The sequence below is a fragment of the Dermacentor variabilis genome, chromosome 2, assembly GCF_050947875.1.
Source record: "Dermacentor variabilis isolate Ectoservices chromosome 2, ASM5094787v1, whole genome shotgun sequence".
Lineage (NCBI taxonomy): Eukaryota > Metazoa > Arthropoda > Arachnida > Ixodida > Ixodidae > Dermacentor > Dermacentor variabilis.
In genome coordinates this window covers 12,358,006-12,376,654 of record NC_134569.1, presented here as the reverse complement: position 1 = coordinate 12,376,654, position 18,649 = coordinate 12,358,006, and the positions used below count along the sequence as shown (strand labels likewise).

General features: G+C 47.9%; 1 protein-coding gene across 3 annotated transcripts in view; it reads left to right on the top strand.

Moving 5' to 3' along the window:
• Positions 1–18,649, top strand: part of LOC142571363 (arylsulfatase B-like) — a 132,269-nt gene that overhangs the window by 102,503 nt on the left and 11,117 nt on the right. For all 3 annotated transcript variants that reach the window (XM_075679647.1, XM_075679649.1, XM_075679648.1), the window contains exons 10-11: positions 16,139–16,398; positions 17,920–18,108. In XM_075679647.1, coding sequence (XP_075535762.1) covers positions 16,139–16,398; positions 17,920–18,108 — 449 coding nt within the window. The remainder of the gene's footprint in view (positions 1–16,138; positions 16,399–17,919; positions 18,109–18,649) is intronic.

Genomic DNA, 18,649 nt, shown 5'->3' with positions numbered 1-18,649 from the left:
TTTCGCAGCGGCTAAAGGCCGTTTCCAGAGGGTGCTGCTGTAAGCGTTCAAACTCTGCTTTAAGCGCCCTGTCGGGGTTTGGGCCTCTATGCGTGAACTTGTGGCAGCCGTCCTTGTTGGTCAAGTAGAGGCCTTCCAGGCTCGTGGCTCTGCTAAGGGCCACATAGACCAGCTTTTGGGGGTGGTTGGCCGCATACTCGTAGACGACCGCGTCGAAGGTTCCTCCCTGGGATTTGTGAATCGTCATCGCGCTTGCGGGTACCAGGGGGAACTGGGTGCGTTTCACCGACATGTGTTTCAGCAGTTTTCCCTTCAGCTGGAATTGCATGGACATGAGGTCGATGGGTATCCAGGCATTCATGTTTCGTCTGTAGCCGCGCTGGGCCAGCTTTGCCTTGGCCAAGATTCCAACTCCAGGGGGGCAGCGCAGCCAGACTCGGCAGGGCTCTCCCTGTGCATCGCACTCGATGAGCTTCAGTTTCCCGACCATTCCGTTTACCAGGCCATCGGTTATGTCTATGTTCTTTAGAACATAGACATAACCGATGTTCTATGTTCTTTAGTTCTATGTACGGTTTCTCTGCGCACAGGGCAATGGTCGCGGGTAAATTCCCAGTCTCGACTCGGCCGGACGTTTCCAGCGCTCTGGCCGCCACGTCCTTTTCGTCCTGGGACCTATACCCGGTTATGAAATCTCTGGCCGGGTGGTCTACCTTGTCTTGGGAGCGCTTTGCGATCTAGTCGTTGTAGGCATCGACGTCCGCATTGCTGTAGTAGAGCCGCACGGCTTCGGAGCGACTTCCCGCCTCTTCCGCGTCGACGAATCTGGACTCGAGGAGCTCCACTTCAATGTCCTCCAGCACGGCGCCGTCTCCGATCTTGGTTAGAAGGTTGGAGAAGACCACGTCGCTCTGGCGGACCACTTGAGTCAGGGGGAAGTATTCGAGGGTATGCCACGCCATGACCTCGGTGCTGAACACGGCTCCACTGGACTTGGGTCGCTTGTACACCTCGGACGCTCTAACGGATGGCAGTTGCCTCATGTCTCCGCACAGAATGACGTCGAAGGCCCCGAAGGGCTCTCTCATCCTGTCGGCCCTGATTTGGCGGAGCCTTCGGTCGACCTGCCGGAGCAAATCGGAGGAGAGCATGCTGAACTCGTCGATGATTACGCATCTCACTCCCTTGAAGAGGGTTCTGAACGTGTTTAGGTCGGCCGCGGAGAGACCCTTGTCCTCGCGGGTGTTGGACATGACCATCTTGAAGGCCGAGTGGACGGTCACTCCGTTTAAGGCGACCGCGGCCTTGCCCGTCGTGGCGCAGGCGACGTAGGCGTTAACCCCCGAGATCTCGGCGTCTCCGTAAGCGATCTTCTTGCTTTTGCAGTATCTGTTGTAGACGTCCATGATGAGGTGGAGGGTGAAGGTCTTGCCGCAGCCGGCCGGACCGGTGAAGAAGATTCGGAGGTGCTCGGAGTCTTCGGTCGTGAGGCGATGAATCACTTCCTCGATTATCATGCGCTGCCGGTGGTTAGTCATCCTCATCCTCGCATAGAAGTCTTCCAGCGGCATGCAGTCTTCCCGCTTCTTCACGGCGGGGCAGTTCGAGGCGACCAAGGCGCTCGCGACCGCGTTCTCGGGCACGATATCGGTGTCGTCGTTCTCGACCACGACTTTGGCCCGAGTCGCGCCTCTCTCCTCTCCTTCCGCTGCGGCCACCGCGCGCTCGTCGTCCTCTATTCCCATGCTCTCGTTGATGTTTTTGACGTATTCCAAAAGCTCGGCACTGGTTACGCCGCTATTGAACTTCACCTTGACCTCCATGAGTCTCTCCTTGTTTTCGTCGAAGATGGTCTCGAACTTGTTGCGATCTAGAAACTCGTTTTCCCTCCTAAAGGGCACGTACAGCATCACGTGCTCCCTCTTGTAGTTGACGACGTCGTTGATGTCGTAGTCGCGGCATCGGAGGATCGCCCTCTTCGTGCGCTTAGTCAGCTTGCCTTTTGAGCTGTATTCGGTCATGAATTCGGCCAGCGTGAGGTCTTCCAGCTCGGGAGGGCGTTCTTCGTACTTGTCGATAGCGCTCGTCCGCCAAATGTCGGTGCTGGTCGCTTCGAGGTGTTCCCTGTCCATTTCGTCCTTCGTCTTCTTGCTGCGAATCCGCTCTTCGGGCCACACCGTGTTCACGAAGATGACGTCCGTGCTGGTTTCGCTCATGTGGAACTGCAGCAACACCCAGGCCGCTTCTTGTGCGGACATTTCAATTCCGCTCAGGACGCGCACGTCGAGTTTGCGTAGGGCCAGCTCGTACGTCAGCTTGTTCTCCGCGTCTTCGTCGAAGATGGCCCGGAGGGCTCGGTTGAGGGAAGAGACGCCACGATTGGACTTGTTTACGTACTCGACCACGTAGGCGGCACAGGCGTACACGTCCAGGATTATCTGCAGGTCCATGTTCGAGTTGAGGACGTGGCCAATCCACGGGTTGAATGCGTTGACGTTGCATTGGTCCAGGTCTCGCTTGAGCATCAGGGTGAGCCTCGTAAGGCCAGCTCGGATCACCATCTGGTAGTGCCCAAAGTCGCGGATGCCGTGCTGTTCCCACATGTATTCAAACGACGCGTAAATCGTGTGTTGCAAGACGTCGTGCAGAGCATCCCTCGTCGCCTTGAGGTTTTCAAAGTGCTTGGCGCCCTCGGGGTCTTCCTTTTTTGGCGAGGCCAGTGGAGTCAACACCACGGTGCAAGGCATCGGCCACAAGGGGAAGTTGAAGCGACACGTCTTCCTCGATCCCTTGTAGCACGTGTGGGTGTGCTCGTGGCGTTGGCACCTGGGCCTGGCCAAGGCCTCGTTGTTCAGGGACAGGATGCGTTCGGGCAAAGCAACCGTCTCGGGCATCCCGCCGTTCTCCACCTGTTCATTAGGCGCGTTAGCAAGCCAGAGGAGAATGTGTGCGTGAGCACTGCCTCGGTGTTGGAATTCGATGCGTTTGAAGTATTCGACGACGTGGTTTGGCCGGAAGGGGCTTATGCGTTTGTTGCAAAGTATCTGCATGATTACTCTGACCATATGTTCAAAGTAGATGGCGCAAACCACCGGGTCCTCGTTCACCAGGACGGCCGCATAGTACCTGTCCATCTCCTCTTCGTCGTAGTCGACTTCGTCCTTTGCAACCTTTAGTTTCTTCAGGAGCTTCAGGAGGTCGGGCCAATGCATCTCTGAGGCCGAGAGGGTGAGAAACGCCGTGGGCTTGCCCAATTGGCGTATCATGGCAAAGAGCTCGCCCTTGCGGGTGTGCCAGTATTGTACGTTATTAGGCACGCCCTTCATGAATCCCAGGTCTCGTTCTACCAGGTTCTGGACCTTTTCGGGATTCTCCACGTCCTCTCTCGTCAACGCCTGCAATCCGGGGGCGTTCTTGAAGAATGCCTTCATGTTGTCGCCGACGCGATAGCGTATCACCTTCGCGCCCATGTAGAGGACGTGATCCGGTAGCGCTCCTCGTCTGTCGCTACGGCAAATTTCCGACGCGGCCATCGAGGTGACGCTCGGTCTCGCCTCCGGCTTGATGTATCGGGGGTGGCCGAGATAGATCTGCGGGAAGGAGAGCTCTTCTGCGTGGGTGTCGTAGAGAATGCTGATCGGCCTCTGCCCTTCCCCGGGAGCCATCGTCACGGTGTGGTTTAGCATCTCGTCCTCGTCGAACATCAGGGTGCGTTGGTCCATCATGAGGGCGGCCGCGTCGAACATCGGGCTGTCTTCGTCTTCTGCGCCGTCGTCGCAATCCTCGAGGTCCGCCCCGGTGTTTTGTTCGGCCTCGGCGATCATCTCCATGACTAGATCTGTCGATGTCGAACGTGATGCCGTAGTGCCGGTACAGCGGGGAGTCTTGCAAGACCTTGATCCACGGCAGCAGCACCTCGCGGGAGACCTCGTCGGCCAAGTAGACGCCCTTATCGATGCGGCGCCTCTTGATGTTCACTAGGATCTGGTGTTGGTCGTCCACGTTTCTCGGCAGTTGCTTGAGCATTGCGTCCGTGCTCACCGGCACGTTCACGATGAGGCCCTTGATGCCGTACTGGCCGTTCTTCCAGTTCATAAGCCTTCGGATCTGAACGAAGGGTATGCGTGGGGACACGAGTCTCTCGGCGACCGGGTTTAGGCGCGGCAGCCCCTTTGGCATCGGCGGCTACTTGTAACCGTTGGACGTGCTGTAGAAGGGAATCTTTTGCTTTCTGAGGCTGCCCTTACACGTGTTGCAAACCACGGCTCCGGCCAACTGATTATCGGTCCACTCTGGAAATGCTTGGCACAGCGTGGGGAACATTGCGGGAGTCACCGGCGTAAGCTTTTCTTTGTGCCATAGGCGGGCGCACACCGAACATGCATAACCAAACGGATTGTTGGTGAAGCGCTTGGCAAACTCACGTGTTGCGGCATCAAACTCGGCCACTCTTGTGGCGTGCTCCCTGCGGCGCTCTTCGGCAATCTCCTCGCTGGTTTGTCGTTGCTGTAGCTGACGCATGGCCGCCTCTTCGATGCGTCGCCTCTTCCGATTTTCCTTCTCCGTTTCTCGTCTGGGCCGCTCCTTTTCGAGGCGCTGCTCTCGTTCTTCGGGAGTTTCTAAAGCACGCTTCTGTCGGTTAGCAACATTTCTCCCTTCCTGTCTCAGTCGTTCCTTTTCGAGTCGCTGTTGTCGCTCTTCTATGGTTTCCATGGCACGTCTCTGTCGTTTAGTGGCATTCCAGCGCTCCGAACTGGTAGAAATGCTGACGGAGTCGCCGATTCCGCTAGTTGAATCACTGGTTGAGGCTTCACTTACACCCTCGGAGCGTTGTCGTCGAGCCGCATATTGAGCGCGCCGCTTGGCTAGGCGTTCTTCGCGTTCTTCATCGGTTTCCGTAGCACGCTGCAGCCTTCGTTTTGCATTCCTATTATTAACGTCCTTAGCGTTTGGAGGCATGTTGACCGCATACACGCCCGGCGCAAAGACGCTGGCGCGGTTGGGGGCACAGAGACTGACGCGACGGCGGGCGCGCGCCGCTTCATCCCTCGCGTGACGTCACATATCACGTGATGCAGCGATGGTGGCGCCGCCGCCGCGTCGCGCGCGACGGCGCGAACTGAAGCGTGGAGGCCTCCGCCGGGCGACGTCCGACGGCGCGATATGAGGCCCCATCTGCAGCCGGTGTGACGTCATCACGTGACGTCACATCATGTGATCTTACTTCAGGGTCAATGGTGGCCACCGCCGGGAGGCGACCGACGGCGCGATATGAGGCCCCATCTGCAGCCGGTGTGACGTCATCACGTGACGTCATGTCACGTGACCTACTTGAAGGTCACTTGAAGGTCAATGGTGGCCACCGCCGGGAGGCGACCGACGGCGCGATATGAGGCCCCATCTGCAGCCTGTGTGACGTCATCACGTGACGTCATGTCACGTGACCCCACTTCAGGGTCAATGGTGGCCACCGCCGGGCGTCGCGCGAAGGCCCGAAACCTACGTTAATATGCTTCGCATAAAAAATCATGAGCCATTCCACTCTGTGAAGGTGGACGACTAGCGAACTCTGTTGAGCACACGACACAGAGGTGACACTAGCTTTGAACAAAGGTATTAACTCATTTATTGTCTTGATCAGTGGTCATCGTGACGAAAGGTACATACACGCATTTACTATCATTCGCGTGGACGACGCGACCGCTGCAAGGTACCTGGTAGCGAAGCTTCCATAGAAGCCCATGCGTTCAAACATGGCGGTTCATCGGCGACGGACGGACGGACGGACGGACGGACGGATGGATGGATGGATGGATGGATGGATGGATGAGGATGGATGGATGGATGGGTGGATGGATGGATGGATGTATGTATGTATGTATGTATGTATGTATGTATGTATGTATGTATGTATGTATGTATGTATGTATGTATGTATGTATGTTATTAGCGTCCCCTTTGGAACGGGGCTGTGGGTCGCGCCATCAAGCTCTTGTTATTATAGTGTCTAATGTCCTACCTAGGTTAAAGAAGGAAAAAGAAAAAAAAAGCACGATGAGCTCTCACAACCAAATTTCCTGACCCTCTACTGTGAACTTGGCTTTTGTACGTCATTGCTTTTTGTCGTTTCCATACTTCCACCAATCTTCCAATCGCCTCTTACTTCGGCGGTTCGTGGGGCTTTGCGCCATCTGTATGAGGAGGGAACGCTTCCAGCCGAAGAAAAAAAAACCATCAAAATTTACTAGAGGGAACTCTGGCGCCAGTGTCTACCGGAGCTGCAATGGCAGCGGTTGTCCCAGCATGGGAATTATGGGAAGTACATGGATTTGCCTTAACTTCGTTCTTTAGCTTCAAACGGCTTTGTGACTTTGAAACTCGTCATTTTCAACAGTGTATTGCGTAATAAGTAATTAAATAAACATCATTAAAATTAGCCGACGGCAGGATTCGAACACAGGCACTCTAGCACAGAAGCCTGATATTGAGGCCATTAAGCCACGGACGCATGTATCGACAAGCGAATGAAACGCCCTTATGAATTTATCGCGGGCATGGCAGTGCCTTGAGACGCTTGGCGCGTTTGGATTTGGCCACCTGGACAAGCTCAATCGTTGCAATTAATAGCAATTGTACTCGTCCCCGGCGTCTTCCGCACTTCAAAGAACATAGATTGTGCTGAAATATACGATAATAAGATTTAGATAGCGTAATATACAAAGCCACAAGAACGTCTGAATCCACAAGCACGAAGATCAGACAAATCCATGTACTTCCCATCATTCCCATGGTAGGACAACGACTGCAGCGCCAGAGTTCCCTCTAGTAATTTTTGTAGGAAACTCTATGAAAAAACAGTGTGACTCCATATCCGTTAGAAACAGAAGTGATGTCATTTTATTCTCAAAGGCGCGAAATTTGTTTTGGTGGTCTGCTATTAGAGCTGTATGTTTAGATGTCCCGCCATTCGACTTCATGGGCGTTTCGAGCTTTCAGCGCGGAAAGCGATGCAGGAAAAGGTCAGCCGTACGGGTGTCGAAATCGCACCCCTGAGCACAACATGCTTTCTTTGGAGGCCGACTTCAGGTGTAGAGTGCTGGTCCTATCGTCGGTCGCCAAGCCCGTTGGTCTGGGCAGTCACACGAAAACAACTAAAGTAAGCAATTCTCTGGCACTCGTAACTCACTACTTTTGACTGAACAGGTTGATAAACGATGAAGCTACTGGCTTCACCAAGTCCACACAAACGTCAAGCAAAGCAGCACAACGTGTGAAGGGTGCGTATTGTAACAAGTGAACTTTAAGAGCGCACCTTTTTGAACACTTGTGAAGAGCTACGTTGCTTTGCAAGGAATAGTGGCGTCAACGCCCCCTCTTACGATGGGCACTTAAAAAGGTATTTATTGATAATAATAAAATAAAATTATGTTGTCCTTTCTTTACTCATCACGCACATATAAAATTGATAAGGAATTTTATTTTCGTTGAACGAATCTAACTGTGTCTCGCTTTAATTTAAGACGCTTTTTTTTTTCCTTTTCCAATGTTTGTTCCCTCCAAATTAGTCGCGCTTCGATCGCTGCTCCCTTGCTGATATCGGTGACAATTTGTTCTGAACCGTTTTTCGCCCGAAGCTTCGCGACCTACTTGGATCGACCTTGACAGCTGATCTGAGGGGCCGGAGGAAACTAGACACGCGCAAAGTTTCGACGGGACTGCCACCACGGCCCTGAAGGCATTACATAGGGGGAGGAGGGGGGGGGGGGTTGCAATACAACATCATTGTGTAAAATATAGAAACACCTGAACAAACAAGAATAGAAAGATATGAGTTGGGTAAAAGAAATACACCGTGGTATAAAGGAAGTTTAACTACATTTTCAGGATGCTATTCATATTTACATCAGGCGAAACGAGAGAAATATTACACCATTTCTCGAATGTCCATCAATAACAGGAACACTGAAATGTGCCTCGGAATTGGTAAGCACTGCAGTATGAAATAAAGGTTGAGTGACACATTTAAGTGTGCAAAGGTAAACAAAAAAAAGCGTTATATAGTTCTAACAGACGCGTATACACATAAAAACAGTAGTTGTTCATGGAGATGCTTCAGAAGTTCCCTTTGCAAGCTATCTCCATCAGTGCAAGCAAAAATTTTTCTTGTAACGTGTTCCATTCGTTTATGGTTGCACTAGAGGTGAACATGGGTACTTTAGTGTACGAGCAAATATGGATTGCACTTTGTGTTCATGATCCCGCCAGGATGAAATGTGATGTGCCGGTTGAATGCGACTAGTTGCAAATGTTAGCTCGCCGTAATATAAAGGATGAAAGAATGTTAAATGCAAATATTTGTGCGTCGGGTGTTCAGAGCGGTAATGTTGATTCTGCTTTTTAACAATGATACGCTCATATAGGGTGAATATGAGGAAAGTATGAATCTTACTGCCTTATTCTGTACTGACTCGATGCAGTTCTGCAAAGCAACAGTACCTGGGTGCCATATTATGGATGCATATTCTAACAAAGACCGCATGAGAGATGTGTAACTGTGAAGCTTCGTTTCTGAGTTGGCATGATACAAACGATGTTTGATTAATCCTATTTTCTTAAGTGCCATCTTGGTTACCTATATATTCTGTTTTTGCCAAGTTAGATCTGTAGTTAAATAAACGCCCAGGTACTTAAAACTTTGCAATCTCTCTGTACCTGTATTGTTTATTGTGTAAACGTTCAGAAGAGTACTATAGCAAGTGTAGAAAATGTAATAAGCTTTGTTTTTTATACGTTTATCTCCATATGCCAGACCTTACACCACTTGCCGAGTTGCACTAGGTCCTTTGTAAGCTAGTGATGTCCAAGGGAGTTAATATCTGCCTGTAAATGACGGAGTCGTCAGCAAAAATTCTCATTTGAGAACCTATGTTATCAGTTATATCATTAACATAAATGAGAAAAATCAATGGTCCCAGAACTGACTCTTGTGGCACTCCTGAGATGACATGCGTGTTTTCAGATGTATGTTCCTTAAGAACAACTCGTTGATATCGATTAGTTAAGAATTCGGCAATCCAACGGGTTGTGTTAGGATCTAATCCTAGGTTATCAACCTTCTTGATCAATCGGTTATGCGAAACACGATCAAAAGCTTTTCTAAAATCAATGAACAATGGGTCTGCGTGTGTCTGCTCATATGTGTAGTCGTGAAGGTCAGTAACTAGTTCGAACAAGTGTTTGACAAGATTTTTTGTGCCTGAAGCTATTCTGGATGTCTGAAAGTAAGTTATTTGTATTTAAATTACTCAAACGTATATATATATATATATATATATATATATATATTATTTATATATATATAATTACCCATGCGAAGTGCAAATCACATACATACATACATACATACATACATACATACATACATACATACATACATACATACATACATACATACATACATACATACATACATACATACATACATGGTGTTTCAGCAACTTAAGCACTTTCAAAAATCTTTAAAAGTTGCCTGTGGCAGATATCACAATTCTATTTCTGAGCTGGTCTACTCGAAGCGGCGCACAATATTTGTACAAAATAATTGAGATCGAAAATTGACTAATTAATAATCCACTAATTAAGTTTTGAACTAATTGCATTATGACCCATGTTGCAATTTACAAATTCTAGCCGTGGAGTTCGCAAGGCCGATCGATTTGAAACAAATTTCAATATGGCGCCAGTTTTGAGATATAAGTTCCCGAACTTTGCGGAGAAATGCATTGGCGTTTCAGTTAGTTTCTAGTCAAAACGTCGTTTCATGCACTGAAGCACACAAGTAACTGAAACGCCAATGCATTTCTCCGCAAAGTTCGGGAATTTATATCTCAAAGCTGGCGCCATATTCAAATTTGTTTCAAATGGATCGGCCTTGCGAACTCCACGGCTAGAATTTGTAAATTGCAACATGGGTCATAATGTATTTAGTTCCAAACTTAATTAGTGAATTTTTATTAACTAATCAGTTTTTTATCTCAATTTATTGTGCAAAAAGCGTGCGCCGTTTCGAGTAGACCAGCTCATGAACTAGAATTGAGCTATCTGCCACAGGCAACCTTTAAAAAAATTTGAAACTTCGCTGAAAGTGTGTGTGTGTGTGTGATTTGCACTTTGCGTGGGGTATCAGCTTTAGCAAGAGGCCACGAGACAGGGGGTGGTTGTTGGTGGCCTGGTCTCTCGCTTGAAGTGTTCGCGTGCACCTCCGTGTGGCCCGGCAGGTGGGGGGGAAACAAGCGGTCGCGTTTGAGCGAACGGAGAAGGGCACTCGATCGCTGCACCGATGGGCGGCACCGTTTCCAGCGCCGCCCGGCCAGTGCGGCCGGTTCATACGCACCCAGGCCGGTCCTCGCAGCGCTGTAGCCAGAAGCGTGGTGGGATGCGTCCACGAGCGTTGGACCGGCGGGTCAGTCGAGGCTTTCACGGCCTCCACCGAGTCCGTGTATAAAGTATACCGCTGCCCGTACACGTTTCTCATCAAGTAGTTGTCAATTGGAGTTGAGTCTGCTTACTTTTTTTTTTTTCGTGCGTTGAGAAAGCTTTGTCTGGCGATGAAATTATTGTGAGCGGGACTGCTTGCAACAACCGCGCAGCTAGAAGTTCTTGCGCTTTTATTGCGGCAGCATGAACTAGAACACGGACGCTCGGGATGCATTCACGCCGCCGCCGCGATTTGTCGCTACAGACAGCTGCGCATGCGCGGCCCGCTCGCGGAGAACGTCTCAGGGGACGCGTTCGTCTGCAAAAAGAAAAAGAAAGACGAAGTGGCCGAATGGACGCGAGCCAGGCCAGCATTCTACCTTCCGCTGCTGGCAGTGTGCGCACGTGCACACAGGGCACGTGTTTCCCTTGAGCTAAACGTTGAGAGAGAGAGAGAGAGAAAAAAAAATTTATTGAATTATAAAATGGAATTCTCGCGGATCGAGGTCTTCTCTTCTTCACGCTGTCTGAAGATATGCAAATGCTACGTAGGTGGACAGTAACGTAAGGTAACGTTGTTTGCCGTCGCTTGGAGATATGCTCAGATTATTTTGGAATTCCGCCTAATCAGATAATTAATCTTCATTAATTAATCTACCTCTCAATTATATTTATATGAAGAGTGTCAATGAGAAATTTGTAAAGCAACATGAAAAACTCCCGATACAGCTTTCTGTTACTCGATACGCGCTACATATACAAGTGTTCTTTCCGAACGAAGCCCGCGAATGCGCGCAAAGTGCCGGCAGGGGCCCGTCAAGCGGCAGTTTTGCGTGCATCGTCGGCCCAGTATTGTCCGCCCGACGTGCAAGTCGCCACCCGGTTTCTGTAGAGTGTTCAAGATGTTAAACGAGAGCGATTTCGAGACAACTATGGCGCCTTGTTTCACGTCCAGGTTCACCTGCACTTGTGACAGCGACCTAATCATAATTCGGGAGGTACACGTGGGACCACTTCACCGTTAGAAACCGGCTACAGAACAATTCCACGTCACACTTTTGTGTAATTGCGCGTAAAAGGCCTGCGTCACTGCTTGCCGCTCATGTTTCAGTTTTAATGCGTAAAATACTTAGTATACTAATTAAAAGGCTAAACGTACGAATTAACTAAAAAAACTCCATAAGTAATACCTGAGCTAACTAAATTAACTAATTATTCAGCTACGCTAACTGCTAATCAGCTAATAACTAACTTGACAAGCCTAACAAGACTAAACAATAGCTAACCTGTCCAAAAAATATAACTAAAGATAACTAACTTAACTTACTAACTATGCTAATTGCATAAGTACATATATTTAACCTATTAAATACGTAATGACTAAGCTAACGAATAATATACCAATAACTAATCTAACTCACTAATTATTAAACTAATTTCATAATTAATAAATGAGCTAACTTAAACTGATAACTAACCAAACTCAATAATAACCGAAGCAGTGAACTGCAGTAACAAAACTAACTGAACTAATAAACTAAATACATAATAATAACTAAGTAATTAGCTGGCTAGACCTACTAAGCAAGGTAACTAACAGAACTACCCGTCCTAATTACCTAACTAGCAAACAAGAACAATAATTTTTAATCTATAAACCTAATTAACTAACAAAGCTACCCAACTAAGTAACTAATTTATCTAACAAAATTATTCACTAACTACACAATAACCTAGCTAATTATAACAACGCAAATATAATTTCATTATAAACTAAACTAACTAATCAACTAATAACTAACCAACGTACTGAACGAATATACCTAACCAAATATAACCAACAAATCTAACTAACTAACTAGACAAAGTGCAAATAGAGACATTCGACCGAAACAGTTTGTGCGAGGAAGGTTACTATAGAGGGAGGGGGGCCAACATGCTTAAATAAATCTGTGAAAGGCGCCTTTCCTCTTGAAAGATTTGCATGATCGCGCAGCCCGGCCGTCTGGCGTGGTAGATTGTTCCCGGATGGATGGGTGCTACGAGCTTCCCATGGGGAACGGGACGGTGGGCTGCGCCACCATGCTCTTGCTCTTACATCGCCTCATGTCCTACCCATTTTTAAAAAGGAGGAAGAAAGAATAGAAGAGACCCATGAAGAATTCAGGTCACCAAACTTTCTGAGCCCCTATTGGGGAATTTGTATCTGTACGCCATCGTTGTTTGTCATTTCCCTACTTCCGCCAATCTTCCAATCGCCTCTTATTAACCTGGTCGTTTACTTTCCATGCTGCCGCTGAACCCAAGGGCTTCAAGGAGACCAATGGTGCCTAAATCGTCCGCTGGGCAGATATCTTCACATTCTATTAAAACGTGCTCCATCGTTTCCCTAGCTTTACCGCAGCAAGCACACTCTAAAAACAGTTGCACCCTTTGGGGTGTATATTTGTCCCACAACAATAATCGTCATTTGTCTTGCCCGCGTTTCCTTTCTTTAGCGCTGCGAGCCCGGTACTTCCCAGTCACGAACGGCATGCGCGTTATCAGTGTGACGCAGCATTCTCGACAGGAAAGTAGCGAGCGCCGAGTTTTCAAGAAAGGAAACGCGAGCAAGGCAGATGACGATTATCGTTGTGGGACAAATATACACCCCAATGGGTGCAAACTGTTTTTAGAGTGCACATGTTTCTTCTTACTTCTTATATCTCGCTTTATAAGTGCGTGTTCTAAGGCATCCCGATCTCGCTTCGAAAAGTAATGAGCTTCCCTTTGAGTTATCATAAATGGTTTCTTTCCTGATTTCGTTTTTTTCCTCTTAAGTAGTTATTCATGACAGGTTTCTTTTCCATTGCCGCCACCCATGAGATTATCTCAGCCTCTCTGACTTTCCGCTTGACGTTCTTTGTTGCTGTGTTGCCCACCCTACAGGTCGCATACTTGCTGGTAAGCTTCCTATTCTTTTCGTCCACTGCAAATCAATGTTTTTCCGGTACAGATACCCCAACACTCTCCCAGCCCATTTACTTTCTTACAGATTCCTTAGTCGTTCTTCATAATCAATTTTACTGCGAGCTTCCCTCGCTTCAAAACTTGTGCAGCCCATATCACGCTACCCAGCTTCATTTGTAGTCTTCCCGTGAGCGCCCATTGCGAGGCGACCCACTGGCCTTTGGTTCCCATCGAGTCCTGATTGTACCCCTGACTTCAAGCAAACAACCGTATTTCTGAAATTAAGTCCTGGAACCATCACACCTTTCCGCATACCTCGGAGGACCTCGTACCTATTGTATCCCCATAGCGCTCTGTGCTTTATTATGGCTGAATTTCTCTTCCCCTTTATTGTTATGGTTTTTTCCTGTGTTTCGTATACCTATTGCCTTCGTTTATCCATAAACCAAGGTATTTATATTCGTTTCCCCGAGGTATTTCCTGGCCCTGTATTGCCACTGTGTGTTCACTGTTTTAATGGGATACCATAACACCTGATTTTACAACGCTAAATTTCAGACCTAAATTTTCGCCTTCCTGTCCACAGATATTAGCCAGACGCTGCATATCAGTTTGCTTGTTAGCTAGCAACACAATGTCGTCCGCATAATATAAACCTGGAAGCTGCTGCTCTTCTACTCTATCCGCCTGTTTGTATGAGAGATTAAACCCAATATTACTTTCTTCTAGCACCCTTTCCGTCCTCACAATGTACGTCATGAACAGCAGTGGGGATAAAAGGCTCACCTGTCTCAGTCCCTTGTTGATATCAACTTTTACCTCGCTCATCATCCTTTCTCATTCAACGCAAGCGATATTTTCTAGGTAAATCTTTCTCAAAAGCTGTGTACAGTCCTCGCTTAAGCTTTTCTCTTCCTCCAGAATATTCCTCAAGATGTTGCTGTCTGCGTTGTCATACGCTCCTGTAACGTCTAAAAAAGCCAAATACAACGGTCTCCTTTCTACTCTGGATATTTCAATACACCGAGTAAGAACAAATAAGTTATCATCCATATAACCACTTCTACTTACGCAAGCGCCTCTGGTTCCACCTTCTGTCCCAGTATGAAACATTCTGGGAAGTTCCGTGACCAGAAGGAAAGCATAGAAGGGCCCTGCTATTACCGCTAATGATGTGTCCTTTGATCAAAACTGCGTATCTAATTTTAATTTTATTTTGTTGTCAACTCCATTTCTAGCCTCAATTTTAACTATATTTTGTGACATCAGGATAAGGGGAAGACGTTCTGTATAGGTTCCTTTCACTAAACAAATTTATTCTGAAGTATATTATCATGAGGACTGGTAACTATATGGGCTTCTTGGTGTGGCATCTTCTACATTGTTGTAGCGCAGGCACAACGATCGGACACACAGAAAGGCATATAAGACAACACAAAGCGCTATGTAGTCTCACGTGCCTTTCTGTGTGTCCAGTCGCTCTATTGTCATGCTTGCCCAAAATGGCGTGAGGAAATACGCTGAAACAGCAGAACGCGACCATGTCCTTCACGCTCTCATGCCTCGTGGGGCCTATAAGGAGTCTACGGCTCAGAATAATACACGCTCATTACGTCAAACGACATTCGCACTTCGTGCCTATGCTAAACCGCTGGATTGTGTTTTCATTTAGTGCCAGGAGTCCTCTCAATGAGCATCGCCGCCGACCTCCTTTTCTTAAAGGGACACTAGAGAGAAACACTACATTAGACTGACTGACAAAGTATTATTTCAAAACTCAATATTCATTATAATTATGAATGTCAAAGTTACATTCCTTGAATATCGCGCCGTAGCATCAGCGGCGGCACCGTCAAAAATGACGTCACGGATTTCAAGGTATCCTTATTTTTTCGTATTTCGGTCATAGCGCACTAAGTGTTCCTGAAACTTGCGAAGTCCAGTTTGCGGCTCTTTTAGAATATAATGCAATCGATCTTTACTGATAAAAAAAAATAACTGGGCACGAGCAGACGCTGTCAAAATCTGTGACATTACGGCGAGCTGGTGCTGGAATTTCACGGTGGTGTCGCCACCCGTCTTTGTGCACCTTTCCTGTAGGATGCCTCTTTGATGTGCGCGCTTCCACGCTACTGTTCTGGCTCACAATAAGAGTGGCTTGTTTGATATTGTAGAAGGAAAATGTATTAAAAAAGATCAAATATTTTTTCTCTTTCGCGTCACTTTAATTCTTGTCCGTAGTAACACTGTTGCAGTCATTGGGCAATTTTCATCCTGATTCACCAGTCACGGTACATGCCGCAGTCATTGAATCACTTAATGAATTACAGAGTCCGGCGTGCGATGCCTTTGGCAGTTGCTAACCTGCTGCAGTAGTCACGTGCGCTCGCTAGCGGTTTTTTTTTTTTTTTTAGGGGAGAGTGGTGCATCGAGCCCGCTTAATTAAAAGCGACCCGCCGCGGTTGCTCAGTGGCTATGGTGTTAGGCTGCTGAGCACAAGGTCGCGGGATCCAATCCCGGCCATGGCGGCCGCATTTCGATGGGGGCGAAATGCGAAAACACCCGTGCTCTTAGATTTAGGTGAACGTTAAAGAACCCCAGGTGGTCGAAATTTCCGGAGTCCTCCACTACGGCGTGCCTCATAATCAGAAAGTGGTTTTGGCACGTAAAACCCCATAATTCAATAAATTAAAAGCGTCGTCTCGCACCACAGGAGGCTCGGTGAGCGACCTGGGACCACTGGACGGCAAAGACATGTGGGCAGCGGTCTCCCGAGATGAGCCCTCACCGCGTTCCGACATCGTCTACAACATCGACCCTTTGTGGGACTATGCAGCGATACGGAGAGACAGCTTCAAGATTGTCGTAGGCTCACATGTCGGTGGCAGGTTCGATCAGCATTTTCCCATCCCAGGAGGACAAGGGACGTCGCAGAAACTGGACGCACTGATGGAAAGGAGCCTCGCCGCGGAGGTAAGCGCCCTTCATCGCGACACCTTTTACAAAATACGCGATGTCTGTGGTAGCCCGCCTACCTCAGAGGCCACACAAATGTGGGATTTCCACACGTGTTCCGAATGAAGCGCTGCGGGTATTATATATATATATATATATATATATATATATATATATATATATATATATATATATGTATTATATATATCTATATATATAGGGTGTTCCCGCTAAATTTAGCCAAGCTGTTCAACGAAAAAAAAAACAACGATTTATATAGATGGTGCAAGATGCGACTTTAAGACCCATACGACGTTCGGTCGACAGAATTCTTATGACCGAACACCATGGGTGCGATCTTGTACGCGTTCTAAAATAGAACGGAGGCGGTCCGTTCAACCGAGCCGCACACAGTTGGTCAATTTGAACCGTGACGAACGCAAGACGTCAATTGTGACGTGATATCTGTTGTCAATCAGTTTGTGTCGTCTGCTATCGGACGAACGCAACGGAACGGACCGCCTATCTCGTGACGTAAAGAACGGACCGCCTCCGTTCGATTTTGGAACGCGTGCATGGTCGCACCCCATAGGTCTTATATTTGCATCTTGCAGCGTGTCCTTGCAATCTCTCTCTCTCCTTTTTTTATTTGTTGAACAGCTTGGCTAATGTTTCGGATGGGGTATAGGCTTTCCATCGCGCCAAGAAAGGCTGGATGCTTGAAAATCGGCTCCACCTTCTCGCCGTCTTCCTTAGTTCCGGGAAGCCAACCGGGCTCAGCCTTGTTAACCTCCTTCCCTTGTCATTTCCTTCGGTCTCAAATGACAACGTCTAGCGCATTCTTAATTTCTTTGCGAAAAGACACGATGTGTTAAAAGTGCTTGGTGGCACATAATCCACAGCATCCTGAAAGCAAATCTCTACTGATTTGGCGGGCGTTACTAATGATTCGCTGGCTGCACAGGCTCAGAAAGTACGACCACTGAATCAATAACGCGAGTGTTTTCATGAACATCTTTCCCATATAAATTATGGGGTACAGTCAGTCTGATGGTTAGAATCAAGGGAAAGCAAAAACGATCGATGGTTGCGCTCAACCATAGATCGCGTCGATCAACCATCAATTAGTGGAAATTTAGTCGACCATAGAAACTCAAAACTCGGACCTTTCGAAAGACACGGCACATTATAGTGCGGTGGTATTGCAATCGAATCGCAATGCAACTCCGCCCACATGCATCGTCGTTGCACTGTACAGTGGCGTTCAGGAGAACCAGCGTCGGCTATAGCCGCAAGTCGAAGGTTTCCAGTCTCGCCAAAAAAGTAATTTAGCTCATTTCCCTCATCCTTCAGGGCCGCACTGTACGTGCTATGTAATGTAAGCTTAGTCGGTAGTCATACAATATTCCAGCTTAATCGACTCAGCAAATGTCGCATTTTAAGGTCACTTCAAATAGTATACAAAATACAATCAAGCCAAACTAGCTCAGTGGTTCACTTCCTTGCGCAATTAAGCCCCCTCCTCTAACAACGTTCCAGACACTGCGAGCTCTGTACAACAAGCGGGAGTTGCGTTTTGCACCGGACTGGAGAACCAAGACCACGCTGAGTTGCCCGGACGGACCGTGTGGCGACGAGTCGCGTTTCCAGTCACCTGACAACGTGTTTCTCTTCGACTTGGACAAGGACCCCTGCGAGTGCAATAACCTGGCCTCCACACACAAGCAGGTGCGGTGCGCGTACTTTTGGGCCAGCCTGACGTGTTACTTTTGGTCATAGTGCAAGTATTGACAGAGTGCCTGGAATATAAGGAAGCCGACCTGTGCCACACGGGCACTTTCAATCGCGATCAAGACCGATCCGGACAGAATTTCTAGTTACCTATTGGCTCCCTTCCTCAGCCTGCGCTAGGGAGACTATCACGATCGAAAATGGCCGTGTGGCATCGGTGTAAGATGTCCTTAACATCTTTAGGCGCAAATTAACAATTAAAACAACAATAATTCTGAATTATGTCGGATTGTGGTTACGTTGCATACTGCAACCAACAAAATCAATTTTATTTCTCCCCCCTCAAAAAATTAGGTCACGTGCATAACTTGTACACGGCGGCTCAATGGCAACCTTCCGCTTTTCACTTGGAGTAGCTTCACGGTTAGAAATTGTTTGTTTCGAGTAATTCGCTTCTGAAATCAAACATTCCTTGGAAACATTTGAGTGTTTCAACACAAGATTTCACATTCTGGTATGAAATTCGTAAGAGCAGTCG